The 25,218-nt window shown below is 35.6% G+C and overlaps 1 protein-coding gene across 4 annotated transcripts in view; it reads left to right on the forward strand.

Moving 5' to 3' along the window:
* Positions 1-25,218, forward strand: part of tll1 (tolloid-like 1) — a 77,725-nt gene that overhangs the window by 1,914 nt on the left and 50,593 nt on the right. For 3 of the 4 annotated variants that reach the window (XM_059002658.1, XM_059002671.1, XM_059002663.1), the window contains exons 2-3: positions 236-689; positions 24,685-24,795. In XM_059002658.1, the coding sequence (XP_058858641.1) occupies positions 545-689; positions 24,685-24,795 (256 nt within the window). In that variant the 5' untranslated portion in view covers positions 236-544. Of the gene's footprint in view, positions 1-113; positions 690-24,684; positions 24,796-25,218 lie in introns of those variants that run through there. The other variant, XM_059002668.1, reaches the window with a different exon arrangement.

Consider the following 25,218-nt stretch of genomic DNA (forward strand, 5'->3'; position numbering starts at 1 on the left):
GGTCCGGATCCTGACCCTGATTGTATGAATAAGTAAGCAGGATGCTGACGAGTGTTAGATGCCTATAGGATTTTCGTAAGTTAGCAAAAAGTGCTAGTGCTGGCACTCCGCCCTGTAGTGCTTGTGTCATCAGAAGCTCAGAGTCCTGTGTGTTGTGTTATAAAATTGTACGTCCTGTTGTACTTTAAAGATCAGCATTTCTAATGCAACTCTGGATCCTTTATTTTCCCAACAGGATTTTTACACGGGATTTTCATTTTCTGAAGAACAAAAAAAACCACCGGATTCAGAAGTCCTGAAAAAAAACACAGATGCTAAAAAGGAATTGCTACCTCAGTAGTAACTTGTAACGCTGTCATCAATCAAGTGATATACGCTCTGAGCTACAGTGGCTTTGCAATAACTCTCTAAATTCCATCATCAGTCACTTTCAGAGTGGCGAGCTTTTCAGAAAGAATATCTATACTCAAAGTGGACAAGATTCACCCTTTTCATTCATTACTTACTTTGCTTGGTCCGCAGTCATCTGGTATTTCCTTTTAAAATGCATTGGATCACGATTTTACTTGCCGGGTTGACTTTTTGTGGAAAACTGTCAATGTACAATGGCTTAGATTATGATTATAGTTATGATTTTTATGACGAAGAAAAAAGTGAGACGATTGATTACAAGGACCCTTGCAAAGCTGGTAAGTGATCTTTATAAATATTTGTATTGAGTGCTGTACTCATATATTGGCATATATTTAAGTCATATAGTTTAATAATTTAAAAGTTATACAAACCTTATGTTTTCCTTAGATCCCATTGATACATATTTATATCCAAGAGTATTGGGGCGATTACATATCAATGTTAAAATCTAATACATTTATATATATATATATATATATATATATATATATATATATATATATATATATATATATATATATATATGTGGTATATGAAAGTGTGGTGTAGCTCACAGAGTTTAGATGACCATAATAGAGTAGCTATTGTCTTGAATGTGGATTATCATCCCCCAGGTGGTTTGCACAATGTTTTTTTTTTTTTTTTTTAATCCTAATACTCTCAAATCAGTTGACAGACAAGATCGCGTTTCACTGTTATAAAGCATGGGACGTAGTAAATGTGTGGTGAAGTAGGTCCAATAAGTTTGTATCATTATAATACCGTATTAGACTTACCAAGTAGTTTACTTCTATGCACTATCCCTTCTCGCGCAACTACCTGCATCTGGCAGGTCGTTAGACATTTTACAATTTACTGGTTTTCACACTATCCTCCCACCTTACTATTACAGACTGTTAAGGGTTTGACGCCAGGTTTGAAATCGATGGCTACTTAAGCATCTGAGAAATTCCTTTCTTTAGTGTTGTGTGCGTATGCACATAAAATATGAAATGGGACCAGGTTAAACTGTTCTCACTTTATGTGCGGCTGGCGTTTATTTGCTACCGGTACAGTATCAAGTCCTCCCATGACCCCAACATGCGCGAAGCCACAGACAATTTGTGATCACCATTACATTGTAATATCAGCGTTCGGATGTCAGTGCAAATCACAGGATTAACATAGCAGGCATACCTTTTTTAATACGCTTATTAAAGTACCAGGAAGCATTAAAAGTAAACGAACTGATTTATTTATTTTTTTTGCTGCAGTCTTTATTTTTCAGTAGAGTGAATACACTTTACACTGCATTCCACAGTTCCTTAGCTCTTCTGTTCCATTTTGTTGCAATGTTTTAACCACTTCCTTCATTATTTAATTACTCTTCGGTTAGGGTCAGTTGTATTGTAGTCAATGAAATGGTTAGAGAAAAAAAGTTATTTAATAGAATGGAGTGCAACAGTCAAGTTTGCCTACCCCTGATACAGCAGACTGTTTTGTATCATTTTTCTTGCTGAAAACATCTAGTTTATTTGGACTTGTACCTGTGTTTGTGCTTGTTATTTTCAATGGAAGCTTGAAATTAATCCTATGAGCTCTCATAACTGTGTTCCAACTGCTTGCTGTCCATAAGAGTCATCCGCAGGTGTTTTGTTTTAAGTGCAGGAATATGAGTCACCCATGACTACAGCAATGGCAGCTTGGCTACAAAAGTACTTATTTAGCCGATCTGCTATGCTTTGGTCAGATATATGAATGGAATGAAGGGCAGTGTTCTACTCAGTAAGTGCATGTATTGTATTTGTTGATATGTTTAACTTTACCTAAGCAATTTCCAGATTAGAGATTGGTATTCTACTAAAATAAACACTCTAGAATACATTTGCAGTTGGTGTAATACATTTTGCACTATTTACATTTCTTTAGACCAACTGGTTTATGAAAGAATAAAACAGGGGTTGTGATTTTAGAAAGCCCACCCATCCCTCAGTATTACATCTTAAATAATAAAGGACATGTGTGTCTATTTATCTTAGCAGGTAAATGATGCATATGTTCTAATTACAGTGGAGTGGGTTGAAAGGGTAGTCATGGCCCAATCTACATTAGTCCTGATTCATATGTTGTTTTGTGATAGCTGTATTTTAAACTGGATGGATCTCAACAGCTGAAAGACAGCTGGCAAATAATAAGATAGTGTATCAGATTAATAGTTTTATAGCTGTATTTAGTTTGTCCACTGGGTAGCCACCACTTACCAGTTGTACATTTCATGTCTTAAACATCGGAATTTGAGAGTCATGACCTTAGAGTGGTGGCAGCATAAAAGAATAACTGACTTATCATAATGTAGTCTGTTATTAAGAATGTTAACAGCTCTATTTATATAATTATATAAGCTCTATTTATATGATTATTGATTTACCAATTACATTTTTAGATATCCCTAGATCATCATCCAAGTAAAATAATAATAATAATAATAATAATAATAATAATAATAATAATAATAATAACAATAATTTTGGTAAATTTAGAAATGCTAAAAGAAACTTTAAAAAAAAAACTTTCTCAATGTTTTTAATGTAAAAAAGAGCTTAGCGCATATACATTTAACGCTCGGTGATGTAGTCGCTACCTGAAGTGGTAAAATGTGAAGGATCTCGTAATTGCCCCATTAAAAGGAACGTGCATATGTCCATTTTGCACGTATTAGAATTGAATAGGTGAGAGAATCTAATAGGGATGAATTTTGGTAATGACTGAAACACAAATAATGTAATAATGTAGGGATATATGAAATCATGTTTCCATCTGTCTGTACACTTACATTTTAACATGCTTAATCTGTGGATGTAGGTCATAATGATCTACTTCTTCAGGCTAGCGATACCATGTTATCAGACAAATTAAAGGCTGCGCTTGGGTATTTAGTGTTCAGAAAAGGTTACTATTGCCCAGGCAGAGACTGTTGATAGTGACACATTGTGAAGAATCACAGTGATTTTTGAGTCCCCAAAGGATAGTTCACTATTGTCTGCTGAGTACCAATTTCACCAAACTGATTTAATTTGTATATTCTACTGTATAATCTACTGTATATTCTACTGTGTATTCTACTGTGTATTCAAACCCTGACCTCAAGACGTGAAGTAGTCATTTTTGAGATTGATTTAATATCTTGAACTCCCCAACTTCAAAAACAAAGTTAAGGTGCATTCAACTGAGTTCAACAGCTGCTCTTTAGTCCCATTTGCCAGACACTGATTTATGTAAAATCAGCCACAGTTTGCTTATATAACTGGGCGCAAGCACTATCTAATGATCTTCCTCTTTGGAAATACGTTTACTTTCGATTTGCTTGCACTACAGTGCTGTGCACTACGTGGTGCTGCTTCTTACAAATATAAAGACCTTTTGGCTTATCGAGAGCAGTATTTATTATTACAAATATCAGAGTATGTTTTGAGAATATTAACACCGTAATGCCCAAGCATTTTTTAAATGAGAAAAGCTACTTTATTTATGTAACTAGATTCTGTTTCTGTACAAAACACTCCCGTCTCCGTCCCTCCCATCCCCCCCATCTGACAACACATAATGTACTGTATATGAAAAATTGTGGCTTGTGAGGCTGGATTTAAAAACATAATGATATAGAGGGCTGGCTAACCATTGTATCACATGTGATACAGGAATGGGCATAACAGGGTTAAAAGAAAGTTTCAGAGTAATGAATCTGGTGTATAGATGTGTCGGCACTGAGGGCCGCGGTTTATTTAGCTTTTATGAATTTGATGCACTTTATGAGCAGCATCATTCATTTTCCACTATGTTTGTGAAACCTGCTTATATACTTCTGATGTTTTGCATCCAAGTTTGATTACTTTAAATGTGGAAAAGATCAAATTGCGTGATTACGAAAGATGAGTTCCACTGTAATTGCTAAATTAGAGGGTTTCACTAGACTTATGAGATGGCTTAGTTTTTGATCATAGAATCTTTATTTTGTCTAATTGTATAGGTAGGCTTGCATTACAGTTTCCCGTATGTCATGTTTTCTTATTATTGTACCAAAGAGTGCTGGAATTAGTAGTTGGAATTGGCAAGTAATAATTTATATACAAAAAAAAATACATTAATGCAAAATTATGTGGTAGTTTAGTTATGTGCATAATTGAATAGTGCATAAGGGACTAGGCTGAGACAGCCTAGCTCATTTCAGTTATGACGGAAGACAGGATTGTATAATGGTCTCCAGAGCTAAAATGCATCAATCTACCAGTTTTTTTTTATTATTACTTTAATTCATTATTGGCCAGATTGGTGAAATATCTTTTTCACAATCTTGGTGTTCCACTGCTTAAATATTTCTGCAGACAGGCAATTTAGAGATATTTATTCTGCAGCAGGTTTGACTAGTTACCATTATAATTGAGCCTATAATAGACAAATCGAATGTATGACTGTTTGATGCACTTTCCAGCCTCATTTAAAAGGAACAAAAGATTACTTCTGCGAATGTGTCAGCATTCTTAGGTGTATAGCATCCAGGCAGGTTAATCTGAATTTCAAATAATATGAGAAAACTGGGGAGGGTATTGATTTATTGACTTGCATTAGAACCTCATTGAATCTCTCATTTATCTATTTGTAGTATGCAGCAGTTCTAGTTTCCTCTTGCTTTTCAATGACTTGTCTTTTTTCGCTGCAGAATATGCTGATCTAATTTCTCTATGCAAAGATTCTGTGGATGTTTACTTACAATAGTTAATGGTACCGCTGTTATGGTCAAGTAAACTGAAATGTAGCAGTCTGGCTGTTGTTTCAGGTGTATATGTAGGTATTATTGCTTCCAATGGAGGTTTTGCCCTCTGTGACTTTCTTAGATGCAATACCAGCAAATATTTACTAGAATACAGCGTGATTTAGAAAAAGATACAAAACATGTCTGAATCCATAGATCTTCATAGAACTGGGGCAAAGCTAAAGTAGTAACCATAACAACCAGTAAGCAACATATATACCAGTGGCAACTATATATATATATATATATATATATATATATATATATATATATATATACATATATTTAACTGACCAACACAAACATACATTGTAACCAGGAGGTCCCCGGTTCAAATCCCACCTCAGCCACTGACTCATTGTGTGACCCCTGAGCAAGTACCTTAACCTCCTTGTGCTCCGTCTTTCGGGTGAGATGTAATTGTAAGTGACTCTGCAGCTGATGCATTGTTCACACACCCTAGTCTCTGTAAGTCGCCTTGGGTAAAGGTGTCTGCTAAATAAACAAATAATAATAATAATAATAATAATAATAATAATAATAATAATAATAATGATAATAATAACTGTGCTAAGATGGACGTCACCACCAAGCTAATGTACCACTGCTGTTTTAAAGAAGCTGTTGATATTTCACATTGGTATGTTTTGCTTATAACCTGTGATGTGATAGAGCTATGACATTACTTTTTTTGGCACAGATGCATTGAAAATCTAAATATCTAAAGATTGTTCTTTTTCCAAACAATTGAATATGGCTGCACTCAGATTTTCTGCATTACAGCATTCAGATATTGGTGCTTCAACATTTACAAAACAATAATAAGTCTTTAAAGACACTACACTTTGCCAAGGCAAGACAGATATCATTCTGTCTATATTCTTGGTCCAAATTTACTGCCTATTTTCACAAGTGCTTTCAGCACTCCCCTCAAACGCTAAATACTCTCTTATAAAAAATGTTTATATGTTTGTACGGATATCGTTAAAGGCCAAAATTGAGTAATTCATGTTGTGTATATGAATTTTGTTTAGGATTAGCCTTTATATTTTTGTTAACCTCAACTCGCAATACATACATTTATAAAAAATGTTCACATACCTGAAACATTTTGTCACAGACACATTGCCGACCCCTGCTATACATGTCTGCATGACCACCAAGTCATATTTCTTTTGGCAGATAACAAGCACCATCATATGTTTGTTTTTCTGAGATCATGCGCTGATATTCCTGTCAGAAAAAGCTCATACAACATGAAAATCTAAAGTGATAAATCTTCAAATAAATAGTACACTTTAGGCACCCCCAGTGAAAGGAATTAATTGTCTTAATTGAAAGGAATTAATTCATTAGGTGACAAAACAAAGTACAATTTTTTTTTTACATATTTAATGTATTCAAGATATTCTGGTATCTTCAGAATACAAATTAAACATTTTCTTCTCTTGGATGGTGGGGGAAGGTCAGTGGTTGTCCAATGCCAGTCTTTTGATTATTGTAACTGAAGAAATGCATTTGATTGATTTAAATGTGATTATGAATATGCTTGGGTATTATGTGTTCTGCCCTCCAATACTTTTTAAACAGCGATGTAGCTATTTGATGCTGGGTACATTTATAAAATGACTGCTTTCGGTTCAAATTATATTAGAAGCATAGGATATGTTCTATATTGTTTAAAGACCATTAAAGCCCAAAACAGTAATGAGCAGGGCAAGTAGAGTCAAGTACATTACTATTTTTTAAAATGTGTATTTATGAGAGATGCAGAGCTTCTACTTAACTGAGAAATTTAACTGCATGTTCTTTTTGGCAAGGTAATTTACTGTACTTTGACTTCAACTTTGTAATAAACACACATAGGAAATGTCTTATTTTCATCCAGATGTATAATTATCATATTGTCAAATGTAATTTCTTCACTGTAGGAAGCACAAATATAAAACTAGGTAAATGAATGGCTTAAGTGAGAGAAAGCAAAAAAGTTCACTGTACAATCTTGATGAAACTTTCCTTTTTACTTAGAAAACATACAAAAGTTGATTAGTCATGTTTAAGGTTTTAACTGTGGATCATTTTGTTAATGGTGCTTGGTCTTGCTTGCATAACACATTTGATTCAGGAAGTCAAAGTGTAATGGGGCCTTAGAATGGGTTGGTTCTCTGAACACTTTGCTAAAAAGAAATCACTTATTAAAAGGCAAAAATAAAATTTGTCACTGGCTGAAAGATAAAACTGAAGCTTAGGAGGCCCTAATGGTAACAGTAAGGTAAACCAGGACACATGTTATATGCTACAGAAATAACACTAACATATTTATTAGGTTGTTTTTTATTGTTGTGTTTTTGGCTATGTTGTGGTCTAAGGATCAAAAGAAAGGGCCACATTTAATCAATTCATTTGAATTTTCTAAATGTCTGTCCATGAATGATACATTGAATGAAAACACAGTTCTGTGGTCATTTTCTGTTCATTAACAACAAATAACTGTCTCTTAACTTTATAGCAACCTAATCCCTTTATCTCTTGTGATATAGTTCTGCCAAACAGAAATAATAGTGTGTTTTATAAATGACCCAGTTCTAAAACCCAGGTGTTACTTTAAATATTAGCTTATGCTAATCCAATATTAGTTATTTGCTGTTCTAATGATTTGGCTGGTAACAAAACATAGAAACACAATTTACAATGGCCCATTTGCAGTGTCTATAGTAAGATAAATATAATGTCAACGGCCTATCTTGTTTTGTACACTTTAAAAAAAAGTTGGAGGTGGCAGAGGTGCGTTTCACGTGTTCTATATCCGAGTACATTTTCCATTTAAACACTTATTGATTGGTCTGTTTTTCAGCTGTACTAATTTATTTCCTAATGTGCTATACTGTTAATGGATTTTAAATTGTCACTGTAGTGGGAGTGTAGACTAGCCTTTAATCACATTTGTATAACTATCTTTAGTTACGCAAACAACATCAGGATTAACACCATCGGGCATTGGTGAAGAGAGGTTGTTATTTTTATTTCTTTGTAAAACAGGGTCTTAATGAAGCTTGGTTTTGTTTGTTAAAAACATCTGGCTTTTCAGACCTTTTTGTCTTTTAGGACATTAGCAAATTGGATGCCCCATTGTTCTCATAAAGGGATTAATGAAGCTGTGGGAGGATTAAGCATTTCACCCATACCCCCTCCCCTTTGCTCAGATGACCACACTGGAGCCAAGTTACCTGCTATGCAAATTGTACTGGAGCTTTGAAGTTAATAAAAATGCAGTATACATGCATTCTCAACTGTTGTCACCTGTGTGTTATTTAGAAGCTTTTATCTCCCTTGGGTAAATGGGCCTCCTGTTACTTCACCCAAACAAAGAGATTGTGCAATTATGCTATCATATAATTGAAAGTAATTGGATTCATTTTTTTTAATAGTATCAGATTGCAAACAGAACCAGCCAGATTACCCACTAATTACCTCCAGGAGCCAGAGGCAACAGTTTATTTCAGGCAGGTTACTCCATAAATCCACAAACTATTCACAGCTATGGGGCTTCCTGCATTGATCTCCCTAACTGTTTTCTTTTCTTCTTTTTTCATTTGATTACTGTTGATATTAATTAAGCATTTTTTCCTCATAATAACCAAGGAAGGAGGGGTCATCAAACTGATTTATCGATAGAATGGAAGAATACAAGATGATGGGCACTTGTTTCAAATCCCAGTTTATTAACTTTACTTACTTTGTGGGATGATTGTTACTGCAGACAGAAATACAAATTATGGTTAGATCTTTTTAAAAGGTAATTTTGGTTTTCTACCTCTATCATTTTGATGCAAAGCAAATAGTTAAATCTTGGATTAGGATGCTGAAAGATTGGAAAGCTTTAGTGTGAGATTTGAACTGTGACACACGGTTACAGGCACGCTGTCATAGTTTAGTACCTCAGTCTGACTGTAGCTGACTAGGTATTGCTGTTATTTCAGCTCTTATAGCCTTGGGTGTTCTTTGAGTTAATACTGTAGCATTGCTTCCAATCTGTTGGTTTTGCAACGTGTAGATTTGTATGCCAGGGACTGGGCTTTGGCTGTCTGAACTCATACCACGAGAGATTTGCACAGCTTTCAATGCCAATGATCTCAGTTCTTCTGCTTTGGGCTGGGATACACACTCAAGGGTCCCAGGGGGGAAAGGGGCACCAGGGCACAAATTTAGTTTTAGTTATATTGTATTCATGCTGCTCTCATCTGCAGCCCCATTTACGCTTTTCAAAATATAGGACCCTGAAGCACGGTTGCCAACCGTCTGTAAAATTAATGGACAGTCAGTAAAAAAAGTCACATTTTAACCGGCAGGGACTGTTTCTCCTCATCGCACTACAGTGAACCCTGCTGGCCAGATGCCCATTGAGCTCAGAGCAGACACCTGCAGGGCTGGCCTTTTTCCTCCAGAGGCCGGTAGCTCGCTGACAGCTGCTCTCTAGTTCCTGGGTGTAAAAGAGGAAGCTGGCCTGATCGTGGGATCGGAGGACGCCCACTGGAACCTCGTATCTTCTGAGCTATGTGGGGAATGCGATAAGGAGAAAAAATAATAGGACATTCTAAATTGGGGAGAAAATCATTGGGCATACTACATTTATTAAAAAGAAAAAAAAAATGCCAGTGCCATTCTGAATTGTGCAGTTGTTAAACACTGCTGGTGATGGATTGAGATTTTTGTACATGGCTAAACCACTAAAACATAAGAACATAAGAACATAAGAACGCTTACAAACGAGAGGAGGCCATTCGGCCCATTTTGCTCGTTTGGTTGTTAGTAGCTTATTGATCCCAGAATCTCATCAAGCAGCTTCTTGAAGGATCCCAGGGTGTCAACTTCAACAACATTACAGGGGAGTTGGATCCAGACCCTCACAATTCTCTGTGTAAAAATGTGCCTCCTTTTAGAATTTTGAATGCTTGAATCAGATCGCCGCGTAGTCTTCTTTGTTCAAGACTGAATAGATTCAATTCTTTAAGCCTGTCTGCATATGACATGCCTTTTAAACTCTGAATAATTCTGGTCGCTCTTTTTTGCACTCTTTCTAGAGCAGCAATATCCTTTTTGTAGTGGTGACCAGAACTGAACACAATATTCTAGGTGAGGTCTTACTAATGCATTGTAAAGTTTTAACATTACTTCTCTTCATTTAAATTCAACACTTTTCACTATATATCCAAGCATCTTGTTGGCCTTTTTTATAGCTTCCCCACATTGTCTAGATGAAGACATTTCTGAGTCAACATAAACTCCTTGGTCTTTTTCATACATTCCTTCTTCAATTTCAGTATCTCCCATATGATATCCATAATGGACATTTTTATTGCCTGTGTGCAGTACCTTACACTTTTCTCTATTAAATGTCATTTGCCATGTGTCTGCCCAGTTCTGAATGCTGTCTAGATCATTTTGAATGATCTTTGCTGCTGCGGCAGTGTTTGCCACTACTCCTATTTTTGTGTCGTCTGCAAATTTAACAAGTTTGCTTATACCAGAATCGAAGTCATTAATGTAGATTTGGAATAGCAGAGGATCTAATACTGATCCCTGTGGTACTCCACTGGTTACCTCGCTCCATTTTGAGGTTTCTCCTCTAATCAGTACTTTCTGTTTTCTACATGTTAACCATTCCCTAATCCATGTGCATACATTTCCTTGAATCCCTAATGCGTTCAGTTTGAGAATTAATCTTTTATGCAGGACTTTGTCAAAAACTTTCTGGAAATCTAAATAAACCATGTCCTATGCTTTGCAGTTATCCATTGTCGATGTTGAATCCTCAAAAAAATTAAGCAGGTTAGTTAGACACAATCTCCCTTTCCTAAAACCATGCTGACCATATCTCAGGATACTGTTACCATATAGGTAATTTTCCATTTTGGATCTTATTATAGTTTCCATAAGTTTACATATAATAGAAGTCAGGCTTGTTGGTCTGTAGTTACCTGGTTTGGTTTTGTCTCCCTTTTTGTGAATCTTTTGCTATTAATTGTTTTGCGCCTCTAGTACTACATTTAAAAAAAAACAGCCATCCTTTTTCTGTGGATGTTTTCTCTATTTTACTCCAATCTACTTCTGTTAAACCACCCCCTAGCTACGCCACTGTGTATGAGTGAGTCTGTGTGCACATGCTTAATCCATAATATGTCCTATCACTTGAGCAAGATTCTAACTCAGCTGACTACTGTTTACATTAAAATGTTGATTTGCCAGGGTTAGGATTGCTAATTGCTTTGGTTTCATACTAAAGTAGGTTAGAAAGTAAATACTGTAGAAATGTTTGAGAAACTGGAAACTTTACTGAGATGTTTGTTCTGTGAGTGTTTAGTTGTGAAAATATATTTGGGAAAGTATTTAGGAAGTGTTTAAACAAAAAAGGGCCAGTTTTATTAATAAGAAATGAGTGCCTTTCAAGTTACCATTTTAGGCCACAACAGGTGACTGTACCATTGGCTGTTTTTATGACGGCTTTGGGCCATCTCAGGTCTTTTTTCTGCAGTATAAACGCACACGGCCTACTCGCAGCTGTACTAAAAACGGCCAACTAAAGACGTGGCTCAGCGCCAGCTTATGTCCGTCTGAAAGGCAGTGTAAACTCACCCAGCTTTAGGACGGCTCACGCACGACGTGAGTGCTGCTCGGCTACTCCCCCACAGAACGCAGCATAAGTGAAGTCTAGTAGATATATATATATATATATATATATATATATATATGGCTCGAAATTAACGGGAATTAACATGACCATGCAACAATTGCCGCAATGCCCCTCAAAATGTTTGTCTATTCACAAGCATTATGGCTGCAGTGCCTTTTCAGCTTCCACAACTAGAGAGACGCCTGTACTGTATTAGTGTTTGGGTCCAAACAATGACATGATTACATGATTTGCGTGGTTGCACGGTCTGTAAAGAAAAAAAAAAAAACTGGGATATCACATGTCTTAAACTGAAGTGTGAGAAGGACGATAACAATCTGATCAAATACAAATGACTGGAATTTGTACAAATGTCTGTATTAATACCAGCAGAATAACCCCAAGTTCATGCAGCAGCTGTGATGATGTCCGAACATGTGTGAGGGAAGGGGGGGGGGGGGATAATTTATTTCCGGGGGGGCGGGATAAAATCACCCGCCTAGCTACGCCACTGTATGTGAGTACTGTTTTGTAAAAAATGTTGCTTAAAACAACAAAAAACATGCTGAGTTTATTGCAGTCACCAGCTGCATAGTTCACACATTCAACAGAATTAGACAACAAACAAGTGAGTACAGCCATTAAGTTACTGTTTTAGTATCACTTCAGTGTCTTAACAAGTTATATTTTAAGCAGTTGAATATATGAACAAGTTGGCTGCTACCAAAGTGGCACGAGCTATTGGATTTGGTGACCAATTTTGTTTGGCCTAAGCCATTGGCTCCTAAGGCAAAAAGTTATTATTAAGTTACACGGTTTTTCTTTCTGTGGCCAGTAATTAGCTTTATATAAGCAAAATTACACAAAATCCTACACTTTGGCCTTGACTTAAAGTTAGTGGCCTTCTCTACAGATTTATTGAACTGAAGGCCATTTTGCCATTGCTCTTTCTTTTGCCAATTCAGAGCCCTGTATATATATATATATATATATATATATATATATATATATATATATATATATATATACTGCCTGTTTGTACAGTTGTCACCACAAATCTGTAATTTCGAAATAAATCATAATTAGTGCCTGCATTACAAAACTTAACAATGCCTTTGACAGTTGACTGTTGTAGTTATTCCTTTGGAAATAGAAATATGATCGACTGTACAGCCGTTTGAAGTGAAAGTAAAACACCAACATAGAAATGTTAGCGGTGCCAGGTATTCCTGTTCGTGTTATTGTTAGGAAAAACATAATGTGAATATGTGTCTGTCTGCTTATCTGATACAATCTCCTCTTCTATTAAAGTTGCACATTTCCAACCTTTTGTTATCTAATTTCCGAACTTGTATACAGTACCATACAAGGCTTTGCCAAGCTCTGCAACTTTTTTGCAAGCACTCACCATTGACTCAGTTATCTCTTCCTGGTAGTCTGCATCCTGCCACTTAGCTGGAAATGTCACACACTCTTGCTCATTCATGCTTCCTACAAATAATTGTTTTTATAAAAAAAAAAAAAAAATGTACACAAAGCTAAATAAACACTGGGGAGGTCGGCACCTCATTACACTTCAAAGTTTTAACTGACATTCACGAACCAAAGTGCACTATCACTGTTTGCTATCCTCATTTCTAGGCATGCAATAATTCCTTGAAGCATAATATTTAAACTTCTGCTGGGCTAATTAATCACAATAGTGAATAGGCCCTACTTGTGGCTTTACAAGCTGCACATTTATACACTGTTTGCTTTTAAAAGGTGAATATACATCCAGCCAAGCTTTCCTTACTCTTCTCTACAGATTTTTCATATTTGAATCCATCCAAAACCAAAAAAGTTGACCATCTCTATTTGAAGAATATATATATATATATATATATATATATATATATATATATATATATATATATATATATATATATATATATATATACACACACACACACACAGTGGTTTGTAGAAGTATTCACCCCCTACCAGTAATGTCACATTTTGCTGAATTACAAATAATGTATGCACAGTTTTTCAAACAAACTTTTATGCCAAGCTGTAGTGGTTAAACTGAACGCTGTTATATGAGGAGGAGGTTAAATGTCAGCAAAACTTGCAGAGAAAATGTACAAAATGAAATTTACTGGTTGTAAGACCCTTAAGTCAGTACTTGGTAGAAGCACCTTTTGCAGCAATTACTGCTATGAATCTTTTTGGATAGGTCTCTACTAGCTTTGCACAGTAGGATGGTGACATTTTTGCCCATTCTTCATGGAAAAATTGCTCCGGTTCTGATAAGTTTGTTGGGGATCGTCAATGGACTGCAATCTGCAATCTTGCCATAAATGTTCGATTGGATTCAAGTCAGGACTTTGACTGGGCCACTCAAGAACATTAATTCTCTTTTTGTTCAACCACTCCAGTGTGGCTTTGGCTTTGTGCTTCAGGTCATTGTCCTGCTGAAATGTAAATTTCCTCCCCAGTTTCAGAGTCTTGATTTTCCTCAAGGATTTGCCTGTACTTTGCACCATCCATTCTCCCCTCTATCCTGACAAGCTTCCCAGTCCCTGCTGAAGAGAAGCATCCCCATAACATGATGCTGCCACCACCATGCTTGACAGTTGGGATGGTGTTGACTGGGTGATGTGCAGTGTTTGGCTTGCGCCAGACGTAACACTTGGAATTTAGACCGTAAAGTTTAATTTTTGTCTCGTCTGACCACAAAACCTTTTTCCACATGTCTGCATTATCATCTACATGCTTTTTTTCAAACTCCATACGTGCTTTAAGATGAGGCTTTTTGAGTAATGGCTTCTTTCTTGCCACCCATCCATACAAGCCAGCTTTGTGTAGGGACCGGCTTATTGTTGATGTGTGAACACTGACTCCCATCTTAGACACAGAATTTTGCAGATCTCTCAGGGTCATTGTTGGCTTCAGGAGTGACATCCCAAACCAGTTTCCTGCTTGCCCGGCTGCTCAGTTTGGGAGGGCGACCTGATCTGGGTTGTGTCTGGGTGGTATCTTCCACTTCTTAATGATGGACTTCACTGTGCTGAGAGGGGTAATCAGCTCCTTTGAAATTTTCTTGTACCCTCTTTACCACTTTATCCCTGACTTGTTTCAAAAGCTCCTTGGTCACCATGGTTGCTTTATTGGATCACTATGTGAGCTGCAGCTTGAACGTCTTTATATACCTGAGGGAAATTATCTACAAACCACTTTGAGTACACACAGGCTGAAACCATTTCACTAATTTCGTGGCCTTGCAAACAAATCATTTGCACCTGAACTGATTTAGGGCTGCAGTAGCAAAGGGGTTGAATACTTATGCAACTGTTTTTCTCTGTAAATCTTACTTACTTATATTCTATATACATTGTTTTTAACTTTATCAATGTGGAGTAGTTTGTGTAGATTCTACATGTAAAGTCTAATTTGAAAGCGTCATGGAGTACGCTCAGGTGCCAACAAAATGTGAAAACTTTGCAGGGGGGTGTATACGTTCTTTATAATACAATATATTTATATAGGTTTTTGATATAAGCTAAATGGGTATTTTCTTGCTATGGCTTATAACTAGGGGTCTACTTAAATCGCGGTAAGTTTACGTATTTTTCACGGGTATGTTGCGGAATAAAATTAGGATTTCGCGGACATGTTTAAACATTAAATAAACCTAAGTAGACAGTATTTCAGAACACTAGAAAGCCTAAAAATAGTGGTACTTGCTTCCTTACTAAAACAGAGTGCTGGCATTTGTTAAAGAAGAGTATGCAGCATCCCCCTGCAGTTGACTTGCCCATACATTGAGACTGCACGTCTGCATCCACTGAATTGGTTGGAAGTTAAGGCAAAGCTTTGCCAAGTTATACAGATGTGGAAATCGATTAGAAACAACCCAAAAACTCAGTTACACAAGGGCGGGCATCTGGCATACTTTAATAAAGTCAATGTGTGCAGCACATTCGTTGTTATGTTATTTGGCCCATCCAAGAATTAATTTTATTAGTACAGAGTCAAAACAAAGAAGACGACATGGCTATTCGGGTCTAGAATTCCAACTGTAAGCAGCAGATTGAAGCGAGGTGGCTGTGCTGGATCGTTTTAGTACTGATTTAACTTGCAGACAGGAATACTTGTCTGCGCTGACTTTCCAGTTTGGTTTCTGAAAGCTGTTTATTTTACGTTCTGTTCAGCAGCCTCTGTAGTAGCATTTTGTTTAATGTGTGATTCTGAAGCTAAATAGCGATCGATCGTATTTTCTCCAAATACACATTAAGATATGGAAAACAATTACCTCAATCTGCATGTAGTTTCTTTGTGAAATATCTTAAAACGATCATCAGCCGAAATATACTTTGCTTTTTTTGTTGTCCATTTCTACTGTTTTCCCTCCAGTGCTGAAAACTAGATTTTAGCAACCTAAATCAAAACAATGCAGCACCAACTTTGTCCCGCCCCCACCTTCACAGTACAGGTCACATAAAAGCAGTAAAGACGCACTGATAGGCTGATTAAAAAACTTTGTCATTTGAATAGTAAACAAGAACATTAACTGCTTTGGAGAATTTATTTTGTAAATGATACTTGTGGACATTTTTTGTTTGTTTGTTTTTTGCTTAAGTGCAATGCACAAGGGACAGTGAAAGAATCACAAAGGGCCATCTACAGAAGGAAGATACATAGTTTGTGTCACTTGCGTTGTTTAGTAGTTCATTTAAACAAGTTTTATTTTTTTTCTTCCTCTCTGTACTTGTTTGTATGCATTGGCCCCTAAGAGGTGAATTTCGCAGTGACCCCTCAATTTCACGATTTCCGCGAAATCCGCGATTTAATGAACACCAGTTTTAGGTGATAAACACTTCTAATGCTATCACAATTTCTTCATTACAATGTTTACTTACCTTGATTAGGTGTGTCGTAATGCTATCACCCAACTGGCACCAGAAGAATACAACTATTACCAAAACTAACATGTTTAGCAAAAGCAGATTGTCATGAAGTCTGTTTTAGTAGCTGTAAATACTAAAGAATTTCACATGAAAGAATGATTACACTTAATTGCATCATAGGGTGTTGTAAGTCATACTTACTTAAAACTAGTGATTTTGGCATTTGGACCATCTTGTTATACCGATCATTTTAACCACATTTCTAGTTTTAACTGGAAAAAGTTAGGCGTTTTTTGTTTTTTACTCTGAAGTATTATTTGCACAGTTTTGTTCTGAAGGACATCCATTTAAATTAAAAAAACTGTATAATAAAATACAACTAGCCCCTACTTGATAAAATGACCAAGTATAGTTGTTTATTTCTGGTTTTATTACTTAATTTTTGCTCGGGTTTGCATTCGCTTGGTTAGGTTTCATTTTAGGGGCTCCAGTTTAACAATGTCAAACTGCCAGTTAAGGAATTGTACTTTACTGTTTAAAACCTGTCAGCTAACTGAGCTTATCTATGAACTACACTTGCTTATTGTAGGTTGGCCATGGGACTTTATTTAAATCATGAATGGAAAAAGCAACAAGGTTATTCAGGACAAAAATGAACTGACAGGATGCTTCCTAGATCTTATTCAAAATGGTTATGTCAGCAAAATTGATCACAAAAGAGAATGTTTGCTTTGGATCAAACCCGAGACCAGCAGTTTGTTATACAGCATGCTTGCCACACTCCCTGATAATATAATTTAGTAATTCAGCAAATAATTTAGCAACAGTTGCATATATTTAATGTGACTGCCATATTTTTTATTGTTATTGCAGCATAGAGGCACATCCACAGGGTAAATAAAAAGCAATCAGTTCAGCTATAACTATACTTGGTCATTTTTATCAATATTGATTTACTTTGTACTTCAAAACATGTAAATTAACCCAGATGGCTCCCACCTTTCAGCAGAAGATCACTTGGCCTTGATGATCCATCGCATTAAAAAAAAACAAAAAAATGGAATGTTAAACTTAGCTCATGTGTTTTATTTACATTGACTTGTTATGTGATTGTTTTCCTATGTATAGTCTCAGTCATGCAAGTCATTCAGTCTTATAATCACATGTAGAATACGCCACCCAAATAACCTAAAGGTTTCCTACCAAAGTTTTATTTTAAAGAATGCTGTGGGGGTCCGTCTTGCTAATGATAAGGACACATCTGCTGTTTCTTTTAAAACTCTAATACCAACTGCTATTTATTGTTGCATTTATCAACAACAGCTGTGATAAAGCAGTACATTGACCAAACACTGATTCCCAGAGCATGTCAGAGGGTGAAAAAAAAGAGTACGGCAACTACATATTTGGATCAAGCAACCCTTCTTAGAATAAGTAGTAATACTAATTGATTGAAACCAAACACACGCATGTGGGCTGTTAAATTCCCTGTAAGTATATAGAACAACAGCTAAATCAGTTTATTTAGCATACCTGTTTTTAATTTTTCTGTGAACATTCAAGCAGGCAGAGACTGTTTCCTTAGCTGTGTGTGGCCCCAGTCAAACTATTGTGGTTTACCTTCACTAAACACTTCCACAATACAGTACACTCAACAAAAATAATAGTAATTAAAAAAAAAAATACATGGCTAGCAAATGCATGTTTTGTTGTTGGAGGTTCATTGGAATAAAATCAGTTAAATGATTACACTTTACACTGTCTTGGAAGGATGTGTTTAGCTGGAGAGTATTGTTTGGATGTGTGAGATCAGAGGTTCTCTGGTCACAGCGTTCATTGCTTGAAACTGATTGCCAAGAAAAATATTCATCATCCCATCACTCCACAGCTCAGACTATGGGGTGTTTTAAAACCCAAATGGTGATCACAGCTTCCTCTATCAGGCTTATTCCACCTATGGTTACTATTTTACTCAATTTTTGTCCATTATATTTTCATTTCTTTTTTGTCACAAAAGTCTATAGCATATTTTCTATAGAGGCACTGTAAAGGTGTACATTTAACATAGGCAGTGATTTTGAAAGCCCTGTGGAATGTACAGTCAGAGAGAGGCTCCATGAGAGATGTTGAGAGTATTTGTTTTTTGTGTCAAATAGATCTTGAACTGCGAAAATTAAGTTTGTATTTTCATTTCAACACCTAATCAAATGATCTTAAGCAATATTAAAACATACTAAGCAAAGCAAGGAAGCTAATACACATCCAAAATAGTGCAAGTGATAATTTTGTATAAGGGTGAGTGAAGAGACATTGTAATTTGTATTAATAACTGGTCTAAGGGTATGGAAACTGCTTTTTTTTTAATAATGCCATTTAAGGTACAATGTACATATAATTTAATCGTCATTTACTTTACAGGAAAACATTTGTTATATATAGTTGCTTATCGCAGAACAAATTACATTCCTTAACATTTGGATAACAAAGCAAAATGATTGGTTTGCTGTCAGCCCCCATAGCACCCTGGTGCTGGCCAATAAATATTTTTCATGGCTGGCCATTATATAGTTTATGTTTCTGCAGTAAAAAAAAAAAGGTTCCCAGTCACTTTATTGTTGATGTAACTGCATTGCCATCTGATTTATAATTTGTCAAAAGTTAGTCTTTCAGCCACAGTAACCTGAAAAGTCACAAGTAAGGGGAAAGGTTATTATAGGTGACAGCCAAATAGACATAGTAGCTTTGTATGTGAGTGAATGTTGTAATGGGGGTGGAGTGTAAACACTTGTTACAAAACAAGAGTACCCTCACAAGTGGCCAATGGGAACAGCTCCAGGGCGTACAGCTGGCTGCCCTCTCAGATACGTTGCAGTCTTTCCATATCTCAATACACACTATAAAACTATTTTAGCTATGGATGTCACCCGGAAAAAGTGTCACTTTCACATGCCAGTTCCCTTATGATGCAGGCATGCTGTTCTCTTTTTGATTCATTCCTTAAAATATCACAATACCAAGAGTTAGGCCAGACAGACACTGAGTTGATTGAGCTTTAAATATGGTCCACAGAAATGAGCCAGCGAAACATCTACTTTTATCCAACTTTGTACAACTAAAATAAGGTGCTAAAATACAAAAATCATTATAATTAAATATACAAGAGTGTGGAACACACATAAACTAGGGTTAGTTTGCTTGTTTGTATTGTTTTATTGATTTTATTGATATTTATTTATGTACCATTTTCTTACTTAGAATGAATGTCCATGCCATACAATAACTCCACAGGGGTGGGCATTTCCAGTCCTTAGGGACTCTATGTTTATTGGTGATAATAAATAATTCATTACTATGGGACCTGGGTGGAGGTTTATTCAGGTCAATTAATTTAACAGCTATGGTTGGAACAAAGCCCCTTTGCCCACACTGCTCCCTAGCAACGTCACCCACTGAGAAAAAGCACAATAACAATACAGTTTACCCACAGCTATTGTTTGTCAGTGTCTGCTTGTTTCCCAGAGCTTACTAGTTTTAATATTTATATCTCAATTTTGGGTTTACTTCCTAGGGGGTAGCTGAACTAGCCAAGCAACTCACACATTAGCGAGATTAATACCTGGAAACTGGTGAAAACTGCTGTGTATTTTATCAGTTAGTGAACATTAATTTAATAGTTTTGTGTTAGAATGTTTTTGTTTTTTGTAATTGTCATACAAGTAGCTATTTTAAAGCCATTGTTTTTAAAATAATATACTCATTATGGTCATTCACCTCCTCTGCTCACTTGTACAGTAGGCATGTTTTTAGTAATTCAACTGTAGGAGAAAGCAATTCAGGTTTGAACTACAGGAAACATAGATATATATTAAGCATTTGTTTTCAATTTGGTTTAGTGATTTAATAATGTGCCTCTTAAAATTAAAAAAAAAATGCAGCATGTAAAGTCATGCAAAATCTTGGGTGGTAGCTGGTTTATTGCAGGAAATTCTGGCAGCGAGGACAGCGTTGTGAAAGAACCATTGACCCAAAGTGGTTCCTCCGTTAATGTAAGTTGTCGGGTAAGGCAACATATAAAACACAGCTAAACAGCACAAATGGTTTTAGGTGGACTAGAATGATCTTATGCCTCTTGAGATCCCTAAGCCAAACATAATCAAGGGCCAAGGCAAGTGGGTTTAGTTGGTCACCTTCCCCAAAGTTCTTATGATTCACCACACAGAGCAGAAAAAATTAAACAGGCTGAAAAATAATTCCAACTGTTTCAGAGATCTGTGAAGAGAAAATTCAGGCAACTGGTAAGAAATTAATAAATATATAAAAAAAAACCATATTATTAATTGAAGGCAACAGTCTTGGACCATAGGAACTGCCTAACCTCTCAGAAGATTAAAACTAGACATTTCAACCCACATTGTACAATTAAACATCAAAGGGTGACACCCATTTCCGTTTTGGTTTGTGGCCTTTTAGGCTTTACTATAAGTAGAGAAAAAAAAGTTATAATTTTGGTAAATGATAGGCTTAAGTAATCCCTGAATTCATTTTTGTAAAATACATTTTCCTCAGGAACAAGTGTACAATTTATGTATGTATTTATGTATTTATTTATGTATTTCTAAATATGCTTGTGCTGTGTTGGTTCAATAAAAGATTCCAACCCCATCATTGTTTCTTTTTTTTTCATCGCTAACATAACTTTTATCTGTTTTAAAACTTGCACCAAACTACAGTTTATCATTTGTTAATATTATACATCTATTTATGGACCTGTATTTTATCTGCATAAATATCTCAGAAAGATGAACAACAATATTGTATTGATTCTACTTATAAGCACAGTATATTACAGTGACCAAAAGAAAAAAGAAAAATCAGAGTGGTCTATTCCAGTTTCTGATCCAAAGCTAAACAACAAACAAAACAAAAAACATGCAAAGAAATGTATTTTATTTTCATGATAAATGTTTTAAAAAATAAATTATATATCACACATTTTCCCCTAATATAGGTTGCATGTTTTCAAAATACTTGATATGTTCCTAGTATACTACAGAGGCAGGGGTTGTTCACATGTGCCAGGGTATCCTGCAATGTAAGGTGCTGGCATTCTTCTCTGAAATTACAAGACTCAATTCAGTTTGGCAAAGAAGCTAACAAGCTCAGGTTTGTGCAAAAAGTAATTTTGTAGAAATATTATTAATGTAGTATCTATATTTGTATAGGTAACACCTTGTTTTTCCAATTATCTAGGTTAGTCTTAAGTTTGTCAAACTATACAAACACCTGAATTTGCAAATGTGCATTAAGCTGCTTAGCAGTATTTCATTCATTTTAACCATATCCATAATCAATGATATACTTCCCAATCCCAACAACATCTGAATAATTGGACATCCAGTGACTATATACAAAACATCTCATAATATCACACGCTGCAAATGCCTAAATCAGAGTTACTTTGATAAAGAATATTAAGACATACACTGCAAACAGGCAGATCCACAGAGAGGGCTCTAAATTAGTGTTAATGCTGCTCAGCATTAAAATATTAGACCTCCGTAAGTCTTGCATGGCAATGCAAGCTGCTAAATAGCAAGGCTCCATTTGTTGTTTCTCATAATGTTATAAACTAAGTTATGGACAAAACCTGAACCTAAATATCTCCAATGTGCTATACTTTCCATATTTATTTAGAGTCAATTCTACAATGGTAATTGACAGTTTAAACCCATATAGCTCTAATGTCATAGGGTGCTTTTAGTGCTGCCATTTTAGATGTGATTGCAAATTCACACAGTATGCACATTTCAGCATTACACATTTTCATTTGCTAACACCAGAAGCCCTTTGTGGGGCTGCTCTAATTGCAGTTAAATGTCTGTTTACAAGTTGGCTTTTATTTGCAAGCATACTGTACACAAATCAAGATGTAGTTGCTATGTGTGACGGGGTTAACTGCAATGACGTGCCGTTTAACTAGGAGTGCAGTATTTCCATACACTCTGTATTCATTATGAACTCGTTAGCTGTCAAAGCCTTCAGTCACATGTCAGCATGAATGGTTCCATTCTTAAACCAATCACACTGGGGCTCGAAGGATGTCTGCTGCATTAAAGCTACTGAACTGTTTTCCTCTGCCGATTTGATCACTATTTATCTAATACATGATTTACAGGAACTCCAAAATGAATGCCTCATTGGAGCTGTTTGACATTGGAGAAGGTGTCTTCCATTCATGAATACTGTACCTTCAGGGTAGTTTGGGGGAAAGCATCCTAACTAAAACTCAGCACCACAGAAAACTTAATGTTGAATTAATATTGTGTTTGTCAAAAGGCACCAGCCTTGCAGAGTCATATGTAAAAAATCTAGTCTTTAAAGTAGCCTTTACATTTTCTTTATTATCATATTATGTAATGTTCAAAATCTATAATGTTTATATACGTAAATTGCTCCCCTCATCTATAAGTTGGAAATCTTTAACCTTAGTCGTAACTTTCCAAAAAATAAAATCGTCATTATTTTTGTTAATGAAAAACTCGTATCTATAAGTTATGTTTAATAGCTTATTATGTTAGGAGTTTTGGATGACGAGAGATTTATAATCATTCAAAAACAAATCCCCAGTATGTATTAATCAGTATTAATATTAAAGCATTTCTGTAGTGACCACAGATATACATGATGTTTGTTCAAAACAAAAATGATTTGTTTTAAAAATGGTTCAGGATTAGAATTAATTTATTTATGAGTTAGTTTACCAGGATAGGAATGTAACATCTCATTTTGTTACCTTACCTCTTAATTGAAGTGCTTGCTAGAACAAAATCCTCCAATTTTTGTGGTGAATTAGTCACATTTGACTTAAACAGGATGTTTCTTGTTTTGAATAAAGGTTATTCTATCTTGTTATTTGAGGAAAATGTCCAGTTGTACATTACACGGAATGTTACATGGAAGTTATAGTAAATGGAGCTTTTGTTGTATTGTTTATAAATATTTGTAATAGGAGATGAGTGGGAGAGAAATAATGGATAACACATAAATGCCCACCTGTATAACCAATTTATGGGAAACAGTAGATTGTAACATTGAATGCTTGTAAAAAGTTACATCATTTAAAAAAAAAAAAGCTTTAAATTCACAGACAAATGGATGGTTTATAGCCAGGTGTGCAGAATCTATTGACATAATTAATTTATGTATACAATGTTTTTCTCCAAGTAATTCATATCTGGTGAGGAACATAAACATAGGTTGTACAACCTTGTTCTTTGTTTTCATCAAGTGACAGACAAAACATTTTTATTGTTTAGGATTTGTACTTTCTGATGATCACCATGTTAGCAAGATTAGCAAAAAGACCAGGTGCTGCTGGTAGCCCAGATGCTTACTGTGTTCTTTACTGTTACAGGGAAATTGTTAATCATTTAGTTTTAAAGATACACGTTAATGTAATTTACAGGAGAATTTCTGCATTCTATAAAATAAGTCCATAGTGTTACATGTTCCTGCTACGGTGATAAACAATATATGCCTGTTATTCAATGATTGTTACTCAATGCTCAGCCATACCCACTATGAAGAGGACATATTATATTCAGAGGATTACAGTATTCAAGAATCAACTTGTGTTCTAGTCTCAAATGCAAAATGCTGTGGGTTCAATCACAGACTCACATATACTCCCAGTAAACTGTGCTTTGATTGGATTCCACATTAACCTTTACTGGCTGTGTTTGACATGTAACCAAAATGTAGTTTCCATTTCTGTTTGCATTTATAAACTATTATAATCAGAAACATATTCTGGATACTAAGGGGTAGAGTCAATCAATGTAGGACCCCCTTTCCTTTTCTTTATTCTATTTAGTCAAACCGTCAATCCTCTCATACATGACTTGCTCTTTCATTTACAGCTGTCTTTTGGGGCGACATTGCTTTAGATGAAGAAGACTTGAAAATGTTTCAAATCGATAGAACAACTGACCTCACTCAACACACAAATGAAAGACAAGGTCACACAACAGGTATATCTCTAAATTCTATGAAAATCATTATTGCCGCATCAAAAGCCAACACTGTTTTTAATGTGACCTATTTCCTCTACCTAGCATTGGTTTATAGTTGCACTGCCAACAATCCTATCAGACCCAAGTTAGGTTATATGCCATAATGCTGCCAACTGAGCTATGCTAGACTCAAACCTTAACATAAGAAACTCATTTGAAAGTAGGGTGTCCATGAAAAATTCAGTTACTTACACATGCTATTGACCCGTTGAATTTCCTCTCAGTACTACCTAAATAAGGGCTAAAATTTGAAATTCTTACGCATTCATTTTTACTTTTAGTATTAGTCATCTTATCTTTATATGTACTCAGATACACTGGGCAACAACTTCTTCGTTGATTTTGTCTTATTGAGATTTCTTTGTTCTCAACCTTGCTGTT

Source organism: Acipenser ruthenus, chromosome 2 (assembly GCF_902713425.1).
Source record: "Acipenser ruthenus chromosome 2, fAciRut3.2 maternal haplotype, whole genome shotgun sequence".
In the NCBI taxonomy this organism is placed as follows: Eukaryota; Metazoa; Chordata; class Actinopteri; order Acipenseriformes; family Acipenseridae; genus Acipenser; species Acipenser ruthenus.